We start from the raw sequence: 10,969 nt of genomic DNA, 5'->3' as shown, positions 1-10,969 counted from the left end.
TCCACATTTTAGGGCCGAGATGAAATGGCGAAATGTGGCCGCATATAGTTATGCCGATACTGAACAGGCGACGCGCGAAAGACGGAGAAGGGTGCACCATGTACTCTCCCTACAGCGAGGAGCATGCAACACCATGCAAGGTAATTGGGCAAACATTTGTGCGAGTCAGAGAACGACACATAAGAGAATGTGCTGTATTTTGACCTGCGCGGAAAGTACCGCTAATTTTTCAAAATTGTGTATACGTTCTGCATGACTTCGCCCAGTGTCGGAGTTTCTCCTGTTCCTCATATGAATCTGTGACCAATGGGCAACAAATGGAGGTCTCTTAGCTTTCTGTCATTTGTAAGCGCTTCGGAAACCAACATCAATTCTGCCATTTGACTCTTCAACGCAGCTTGCAGCACGTAACGCATCGTCAGTAACATCTACGTAGGCCTATGTAGACGTTCGTTCCCGACTGACGACGAGACGGCACTGCATCCCCTCTAAAGTCTTGGCTCTGCCCATGTGTGTGTTGTGATAAGTTCACGTGCATTCACAACAAACATGGTGGGGGCCAATAAAGAAGCTGGAGTCAACAAACATTCCTCCAAGACCACAGAAGCAAAGCCTGCAAAGCCAAAGAAAAGTGGATCTCTGTCGGGCAGAACGTCGCCTGGTCTGAATGTAAAACGATTTACCATTCCCAAGAAACAGAAAGGTAAGTTTGTTTGATATTTTATGTCTCTACCTAACTAAGTAAAAACTTGAGTAAACTTAAGCCGCTGATTCACTGAACAGAAGAAGCTTGCCTTGAGTATTTTGAGTCTGCAACTGGAGCTCAGAGCTTGGACCTGGAAGAAATTCCTTTGCTTTCTGCTACCTGGATTGGCCCTAACAAATTGCTATGTCATTTGTGACGATGGCCGAAAAGATTTGAATTTCGAGAGAAGTAACGGGGCTACAAGTGTAATGTTAGATGGATCTGTAAATTTATAGTAGGATATGTTCGTTTATACTTTGGAAGGTAGTTTACAGTAGATCTTTCTTTAGTGTGCAGTGTGACATTCCCAGCTACAGCGTACAATAGCAGTTCCTACAGTGGAGAGACATCCTTGAGCTTGGAAAGAGGTGACATATTTCACGATAAGGCCTTTTCTGACAAATATTTGTTGTTGTGAAAAATACCCAATTGCCGGGGCAGTGGGCCATATCTGGTAGATCTATATTCTAACTGATTGAGTGACAAGTATGATTTGTGTGAACACCTAGACATCTAATACTGACTAGCTGCAAGGGATATTACACCATTGCAGAAAAGAAGTGAATTTACCTTGAATTTACCTTGAAGTGCCACACCTCCATCTTCACGTAGATAGATTGCAAGTGTGGCAGGGTTTAGGGAGCTTTTTAGTCCATTAATAACCCAATGCAATGCAATTACCAATGCCATTGTCTATTCATCATTTGATAATGAGAGGATATTGTTGCTGGAGTTTAAGGGAATTGAGTGACTAAATGAGTAGGCCCTTTTGACAAATCATTTTTTTTTTTTATTTGTTAATCATTTGCGAAATGAAAAAGATTAAAGTGCATTTTCTTTGTTGTCTGTTTTTGTTGACATTACTGGTACATGTAAATCAAAATTCAATAACTTCACACTTTATTGTACACAAATCAAAATATCGCTGTCATATTTTTGTCACAGAAGTTCCTGCACTACATTCATGCATGTTTCACATTGAAGATCAAGTCCTTAGCTAGGGTAGAGTCAGAGTTTCAAAGTACCCCTTCACACAGGGCTTGTGAGTCAGTTACTTACTATCTTAATGTGGAGCCATCAGCAAAACAACTGAAACACAATTGACTTACCATACCCTAGACCTATATTTGAATGCACTACCATGCAATAATTTCCTTTGCAGATCTCCTGAATGAAGTAGAGCTAGACTCCAGTGAGTATCTAAGAGAGGTGCTCCCAATCATCCAGCAGGGTTATCGTGACTCAAACTCAAAGAACAAGTTCAGTTACGTGAAGGCTCAACTTGTCCACAATGCCACCATCAAGAGAGAGGTACAGTCCAGCATGTCTTGTAAACTTGGATACACTTGAACTTATTAGGCAGTATGTGTCCGCGGTTCAATGACCCATCTCCCTTGACTCCACTTTACCCCCATCCCTGAAATAAGGTAAAAGGTTTGGGTGATACTTCTTCATCAAAGACAGAGAATGACCCTATTATATTTTGCTATTTTTTTTAAACCATCAAAACTCCTTTTCGCCATCAGCCACTCTGAGGTCACAGAGATTGGTCAGTTACTCGACTATCCTCAACAGAAATCAGTCCAAATGTCTATTTCAAGTCCCACTCATAGCCCTTGTTGGTTAAGCTATTATTCTTGCCAACGTCTTGCTGTTCATTTGCTGCTGTAATAGTGCATGGGAGAAGTGATATTCTACTTAGCAGATACACGTGCATACAGCGTTTATTGCACATGAAATTTGGTCATTCTGTGAAATTTTCTATTCTATAAGTTTGCAACAAAATATCCCTCAGAAAGCTTCTGACTTTTGCTTACAGTAACATCTTATTCTTTTTTTATGACCATTTCTGTGCTAAATTCAAGAATCTGTGTGGACTACAACTGTACATCTTGAATTCCAAGGTGTTGTATAAAACAAATATAGTGTACATAATCTTTACTCGTGCCATGGAACAAGATTTCACATTTGATGAAAGATAAGCGCACTACTGTATACGCTATAATTTTCGCGTACATAAATTTTCGCGAATTGCCGCTGTCACACATTTTCGCGAGTGGTTAAATTCGCGATTGGGGGACCAGAGAAAATATGAAGTGGCAAAGAAAGTGTGAATTTTCAAATTACTAGCAAATAACAATGATGCTAGTTATACACTGCATGAAAAAAAAACTTACCAAACTCTGCGAACTAGTAAGTTAGAATTCAACATTTTTGAAGTGGTTAAGTCCATCGCGCTAGATTTCTGACGAGTGGTCCCCTTGCGATAATGGATTGGCTCTCTACAGTATTCGTAAGTAGACATGGACTTGCTACGTGTATATGTCCGTAAACAAGCTTAGCCAGTATGATCGGTTCGGTAAGCCGTGACATGGTATACTAGTACTGAAATGTTCGTATCATCAAGGCAAGGGATTCATTTTGGAAGGTAATATTTTCGCGTGTTGTTAATTTCGCGAATAGCTCCCGACTCGCGAAATTCGCGAAAATAAAACCCCCGCGAAATGTATAGCGTATACAGTATTACATTCCGCTTCGCCTCGTTGAATAGAGAGCTTCTGTCTTTCACCTCAAGCGAAATCTTGTACCGTCACACACGTGACCATTCACTATTATGTACAATGTCCGTTGTCTGTCTTCCATCGTCTGTTGCCCGTAAACTTTTTACATTTTCATCTTATTCTTTGAAAGCCCCATAATGGATTTTCATCAAACTTGGCAGGAAGCATCCCTAGGGGGATAGCATCTCAATTTATTCAAATGAGCACCATGCTCCTCCTGGGGAGGGAATCATTAAAAATCTTTGCTAGAACTAGAAGTGATGTCTAGAGCACAGTTAAATTATGAATTAGTACGTTGATGACTGTAGTTTCAAGTTTGTTCATGGTAGATCCGTAGGTGCCTCCCCCCCCCCCCCCTCTCCAAACCGGGGTCTAAATTGTACATTTTCCTCTTCTTCTTGAGAAGGCATGGTCTATTGTTAACCAAACTTGGCAGGTATTATCCTTTGGTGAAAGATATTTTTGTCAAGCCCACCGGAGGTGAGGGGAGATTAAGGGATCGCCTGCGGTGTCTGTCCGTCCGTCGTCCATCCGTAACGTTACAAAAACTTGAATAACTCTCTACTGAGGACTTCAATTTCAATCAAACTTGGAGAGAAGAGTGGTTATACAAAGTTACACATTTTACCAAACATGAAGGTCATCTCAAGGTCAAAGGTCACAGACAGGGGTCAACAAACTTTTAGGGCCCAATGTTAAGTTTTTACGGCGCATTTCGATTATGGCTCATAACTTTTGATCCCTACGTCCATTTGTGACCAAACTTGGCTGGTAAATGTCCCTTGGGGAGTTGAAGGTCACCACAAGGTCAAAGGTCATTTTGCGGGGTCAATGAACTTCCGGGAGTCAGAAAAACATTAATTTCTTCTACGCGAATGGGTGAGACACATTTTGGCACTTGCCTTGTTACAAATTGGCACCATTCCCCACTTGGAGGGTTCCCTGCCACACAATGCTCAAGGTGGGGGGAGAGACAGACAAAACCCCCAAATTAAGGAATTTTTATGCCTCCGCCACGAAGTGTCGCCGGAGGCATTATTTTTTGGGGGTTGTCCGTCTGTCCGTCCGTCCTTCCGTCCGTAATCAATCTTGTGGACAGCGTAACTAAAAAACTGTTTGAGGTGTCCTAATGAAACTTGGTACGTATGTGTATGAGTGGGGGAAGTTGTGCCTATCAACTTATGGGTGCACATGCTCAAGGTCAAAAGGTCAAGGTCAAATGCTCAAAATTTTACTATGATATCCCCCATATCTATGCAATGCCTGAAGGTATTTTCTTGAAACTTAGTGTATACATGTATGTACTACCAAATAAAGATTCTGCAGAGAGAGTTTTGGGTCATTAGGTCAAAGTTCAAAGGTCAAGTGAAAATGTTGAAATTTCACTTTTTCCTCCATATTTTGCAAATGCTTCAAGGTATCTTGTTATGCATGTACTGACTGGCAGTGATTATCTAGGGAATTTTGGGGTCATGGTTCAAAGGTCAGGGGTCAAAGGTCAAGGTCAACTCCTCAAATTTTTACTATTTCCCTCATATTTATGCAATGCCTGCAAGATTTTTCTTGAAACTTTGTATTTACATATGTATAACCCAATAGAGATTCTCTGGGAAGTTTCTTGCCAAAAGGTCAAAGGTCTAGTGAAATGCTAAATTTCACTTCTTCCTCCATATCTCGAAAGTGACTCAAGGTATCATCATGAAACTGAGTACAAGTACATATGAATTAGGTATGTTTTACCTGACAGTGATTCTCTTGGGAATTTTGGGGTCATAGGGTCAAAGGGCAAGGGTCAAAGGCTGGGTTAAAATGCTAAAGATTTACTATAAATACTGAAATTATACTTGTTCTCCATACCTTGAAAATTGCTCAATGCATAAACTTATGAAAGGGTCAAAAGTCAAGTAAAATTCCTCAAATCCCCAAATACCTGCAGACTATATAGCCATTCATCCAATTAAACTTAGTTCAAGGAAAGTGAAAATTCAACACATTTGTGACAAACCTGTCATTTTAATATCTTGCCAATTATGTGAAACTCATCACACATTGTCAAGACATTGTACTATAGACCTACAGTTGTAGTAGGAGAACCATGCATTATGGCGGAGGCATACCAGTCGCCATAGCGACATTTCTAGTTGCAAATGCTTCTCTCAAACTGTAAGAGATAAGCTAAGGTAGTGCTGCATTTGATTTACATTATCTAGTAGTGACAGTAGTTTCGAGTTTGTTTAAGGCAGAGGAGGGGATGAGCTAGAGGGGGAGGGAAGGGAGACAAAATTGGGGCCAATCTTCACATTTTCATCTTCTTCACATACATGGTCAAATTTTTACCAGATTTGGCAGGGATTACATCCAGGGTGATAGAATATGTATCGGTGCAAATGAGCACCATTCCCCACCTGGGGGCTCGAATTCACTTTTTACAATGTGTGTGCGTACAGGTGCATACAAAACATGAGTTTGCTAAAGGAAACCCAAACCCAAAGAGAAATGTGGATTGAGTGAAAGCAGCAACATTAGTAGAACATGTCAGTGAAAGTTTGAGGAAAATCAGACAATCGATGCAAGTTATGAATTTTTAAAGTTTTGGTGTTGGAACTGCTGGATGAGGATACTACTCGACGTTATGGCGTCATGTGTGGACAATAATATAAAGAAAATATAAAGGGAATTCCACAAAAATTCATTTTTCATGAACATTACACATTCCATTAACTTGATACTGACATATGTTCAGGGTAGCAATTATTCCCCCTGCTTTCTGAAAGCCGTTGGTCAAGTGCTCTTTCATTATGCTAGAAAAGTGAATTTTCTTTATATTGTTGTCCACACATACGTCATAACCTCTAGTAGTCTCCTCATCCAGCGGTCCCAACACCAAAACTTTAAAAATTCATAACTTTTGTATCAATTGTCCGATTTTCCTCAAACTTTCACTGATGTGTTCTACTAGTGTTGCTGCTTTCACTCAATCCACATTGCTCTTTGGGTTTGGGTTTCCTTAAATGGTGTAAAGACCCAGTTTATATTATTATGTTTACAGGTGACTCAATTTCTGACCCTTATACCTGAGACAGTCACATAATCAGGACAAAGGTCCTAATAATAAGTCATCATCCTTCTTGAGTGATGGCGACTGTGTTGATTAGATTGTAGCACCATGCATAACTCCATGCATACACCTGTAGTTTGCTGTTTAGATTAATATCCATTCTGAAGCAGGTAACCTGTTCAACAGAATTTCATCATCTACATGTATTCAGCATTGACTTTACCATGTGCAATCTATCCTATACTATAATACTCGAAGTTGTTGTTGTCGCGGCCTTATGTATTTCCTGTTTTATTTCGGCGTTGCTGGTTTCTCTATCTCCTCCCGAGCCGTCGGCTCCGGGCAGTTGCGAACGGTGCCGTCGGCCGCAGGAGAGTATCCTACATCGAATGGCGCGGGTTTCGTCCCCTCTCCGCCTCCGTGTCGACGTCGAGGACGAAAAAGAAAAATTAATTAGCTACATGCATAATGCATTTTTGTGCGTGACGAAAGAGCCGAGCGTTTCAATATTCACGGAACCTGCGCTGGCCTCCAGCTTTCTCGATCTTCCATCTTTTAGCTTGCAGAGACACTGGGGGATACTAAAGATGATGGTGCAGCGAAATCTCTGACATCTTCCGGCGGACGCGCACGCACACACACAATGTACCTCGCAGAACTCTATACACACTCTACACTGTGTGTATATAGTTCTGTGATGTACCTTTGCCTCCGCCTGTTACGTGTACTGAATGTATTGACGATGGTTACACGAATCTGTGTGTGCGTGATATGGACTACAAGGGCATTTACGTACAGTTCGCCATTATTGGCGTCCCCAAATGAAAACAACGAACGGTGGTTATGTAATTGTATTTTGCACAACTGCAGAATACTATATGCAGCTCAGGTACGTCATAAAAGTAGTTTGCTCGCCGTTTGCTCTCAAGTCCGGTGTCATTGTACGCAGACTGTTTAGGACGCGGCTAAATATATTTGCCGATTGTACCCTTACATATCAGATTACACGCGCAGCTGTGTCCATTCGTTTCCACAGAGCTGCTGTAATCATACATATTCATAAGATGAGCGGACGTACGTAGAGGAAAACCTCGCTTTGCCGACCGCCTATTTTTAAAATTGCAAGTGGAAATAGAATGTGTGGTTCTATGGTCTATCAAACCAAGTTTTGGTGACAAAAAAAAGAGGGAGCAAATGAAGACGAATGCAGTGATGTATATATTCTTCTTTCTACCATAACATGGGAAAAATATTAAAGAAAAAAAATACGAGGTCGTGAGAACCTACTCCCACGGGTGCCTATTAAACCTGATGACTATGATCTCCCCCTCCCCAAATAATAACAATGATAATAATAATAATAATAATAATAACAATAATAATAATAATAAGGATAACGATAATAATGATATAATAATAACAATAATAGGAGCAATAATATAGGCCTAATATTAATTATGATAATGTACAATCTGAAGCAGATGTAGTTCTATATTAATATGATATATCAAGCCAAGTTTTGGTGATTAAAAACAAAAAGGAGGGAGCAAAATTATGAAGACGAAAATATCTTATTTTTCTCTCATAACGTGGGGAAAAGAAACATGAAAAAAAAAACACACAAAACAAACCGAGGCCTTGAGACCAGCCGCGGATTCCCGCGGGTGCCCGCGTGGATGCAAGAGCAGGGGGTAATCAAAGTCTTAGTGTTAATATCTTCCCGTTTCGACGGGAACAACCTGTGGGCAGAACTTTCGGGGAATCTCATTTGCGTTTTTGGTAATTTTTCCCTGAATGTTTTTGTTTTTTGCCCTGCGGAGGTGGAAATGTGTGTGTGCGTGAGGGGGGGGGGAGGGGTGAGGGGCAACAAGACAACTGTTGGACTTCAACGGGTGCAAATAACCCCTCGAAACTCAAGTTCTATAATAAAAGCAAGTAGTGGCGGGAATGATCCCTACCAATGGACCGGATCGCCTGGCATATACTACAAAAATGTATTATAAAATTTCTGGGAAGGGTGGTCATTTAGAAGACAGCACAATTAACGAAAGAATGAGAAGACTTTTCTTTTTATTTCTTCAATAAAAATGTGCAAAATCGTATTATGAGAAAAAAAAATAAAACCCCTCAGACCCGTGGATTTCCACGGGTGCTGCTAGTACCAGTATAATTATGTTGTTCAGACACCCTGGTCAATATTTGAAAGCAAGTCTGTTTTCTGTTTTTCTGTCCTTTGAAATTGTGGCACATTACTCTTCAATGAATTTGGCTAACCTTGTGAAAGCCAACGTCTATATCTCGACTATCAGCCTTTTTGTCTTCATTAAATGAATACAACGCATTATGCCAATTAAATGTATGACATAGAGAAGTGTGCATGCTCTACATAAAGTATAATGGACATGATGTGTATATTGTGTTGTTGTTTTAAAGTTTGTAATACAAGGCAGGATGTCATGAATAATTTACTGGTAAAAGTAATTAATCACTTTGCATTTAGCATGTTGCTTTCAAGTGGCATACTAGTGGTACACCGTTTAAGTGTACCGGTACTTTGTTAATTTGCATTTCATAGGAGGCTCTCAAAATTAAAAGCATGTATAAAATGTAATGTCTAGCTATTTTGTGAATTATGTGGTGACCAGGAACCACGCAACCCCCCCCCCCCCCAAAAAAAAAAAAAAAAAAAAAAAAATGCATTGAAAATAGTGCTCTGTAATTGAATAATCGCCAAATACAGACAAAATTATGATATGCTTACAATAATAATTATTGAAGGAAAAGAACAAAGTATCATGTTATTGTATCAACCAGATTATCTTTCCACGTCCCTTTTTCACTGAGTTTTTTTCTTTCTTTCTTTTTTCATTTTGGATGATTAAGTACTCCCTGTCTACTTGTGTTCAGTTGACCAAATTAATTTACTGACAACAAATGCATACAATTGAATAAGTGTATATTATTTTTGTTTTTCTCTCTACATCTATGTGTAGTTTATGGAGAAGAAACGGGAGATGAAGGATGAAGGAAGAAATGAGAAAGAGTTAACAGAGAGCTTTGCTTTCCTCTTTGTTGACAAGGAAGAAAAGGTATGTCAATCTTTATTTGTTTTGTCATATTGCAAGTGTATGTAGAGATTTGATGATCCTCACCTCAAAGTATTCCGAAAATGTTGATGCAGCTGTAATTCATAATAGCCATGTGAAACTCAAGCAAGAAGATTTGTAAAAATTATTTCATAGTCTCAGTTTATTCAAGATTCAAGCTTCAAATAGCACTAACCTAAAAACATGTACAATGAATAAAGAAGCCATTTTGAAACATTTCAAGGAACTTTGGCATGACATTTGTTCTCTGATTCTCGGGCAGATCTAATGAAGCTTTGAAGTGACATGTGATATAATAATAAAACAAAAATATGATCCCAAAGACCAGACAAAAACAAAACAAAACAAAACAAAATATGTCATTTTTTAAGCTCTACTCCACATTGATTGTAGCTTTAATGGAAAGATTTTAGTCAAACTTACTTAACTGTGTACGTTTTATCAGAGTTGTACAAATATATTCGTTGTTCAGCTAAATAAAATCATGTCTTAACAGAAGTCATTGCATTTTTTTAAATGAGATTTTCATGATTTGTCCTCACCTGTTATGGTATTGAGTGCTAGAATTATCTTTACAAGTTAACCCGTGGAGGACAGTTTGATTTTGCTGCAACATGCATTTCCCATAGACACCTGCCCGAGTATACTCGGAACTCGTCCTCAATGGGTTAACATTTAATTAGATTTACCTGCACTACTAACATAGATGGCTGCATATATATTTTACAGTCTCAAATAAATACTTCTGCAGACTTCCAGAGAGGATATGAGGAGGAGGATTTTATTTTCAATAGCAAAGTGGTTTAAAATACAACAGTTTTGTGGGAGAACGAGGGAGCCATATTTTGCATATCACTTGAACAATTAATGAAGTGAGCTGGTAGAATTTTTGTGTAAAATTTTTAATAGTTACAGTTTTAGCTAGTCAATATGAAAAGTATTCCCTTTACCATGTCTTATTTGCATGTTGTGAACTTTGTTGAAAATTATCAAGTGATAAAATTAACATTGGAGTTTATAACATGCTGGGATCATGATAAAACAAATTTACATTTCTGTAACATCTCTACGTAGCTGATTGTCTCTGGCATGCCAACATAACCATTTTTTATTGATCTGGTTTCCATGGAATAGAGGAAACAAACTTTGTGCCGTAGGTAGATGCGAGACTATAATGGATGTTTCTTCTAGCTATCAAGCCTATACAGAAGTCACGTACTGACAGCATATAGCATGTCTACTGTATGAATCTTTCTGCTTGTAGGTCAGGCCTTTCCTTAGTCACATTTTGCCTAAGACATGACCAAAACATGGAGTTGGGTTTGTTGTCATTTCTTTTACAGGTGAAGGAGCTTTGCCGTGATTCTCTCTCTGTCAGATATAGAGACAAGTCTGGTATTCACTGCCTTGGTAAACCTACCATGGGTAAGCTTCTTTTTTTTTTCAGCTACTATTTTTCTTAAGGGAGACCTTGGGATGATTTTCAGATTTTTACATT

At 39.2% G+C, this 10,969-nt stretch overlaps 1 protein-coding gene across 1 annotated transcript in view; it reads left to right on the top strand.

Annotated features, from left to right (window-relative positions):
* The first annotated feature begins 179 nt into the window (after window positions 1-179).
* Window positions 180-10,969, top strand: part of LOC139717148 (uncharacterized) — a 51,662-nt gene continuing 40,872 nt past the window's right edge. The window contains exons 1-4 of the mRNA XM_071628649.1: window positions 180-703; window positions 1,908-2,056; window positions 9,358-9,453; window positions 10,815-10,896. Coding sequence (XP_071484750.1) covers window positions 550-703; window positions 1,908-2,056; window positions 9,358-9,453; window positions 10,815-10,896 — 481 coding nt within the window. The 5' untranslated portion in view covers window positions 180-549. The remainder of the gene's footprint in view (window positions 704-1,907; window positions 2,057-9,357; window positions 9,454-10,814; window positions 10,897-10,969) is intronic.

Source organism: Diadema antillarum, unplaced genomic scaffold (assembly GCF_040938485.1).
Source record: "Diadema antillarum isolate AM-2024a unplaced genomic scaffold, OU_Dant_1.0 scf00000072, whole genome shotgun sequence".
Lineage (NCBI taxonomy): Eukaryota > Metazoa > Echinodermata > Echinoidea > Diadematoida > Diadematidae > Diadema > Diadema antillarum.
Note: the sequence above shows the minus strand (reverse complement) of the source record. Positions and strands in the feature narration are given on the sequence as shown.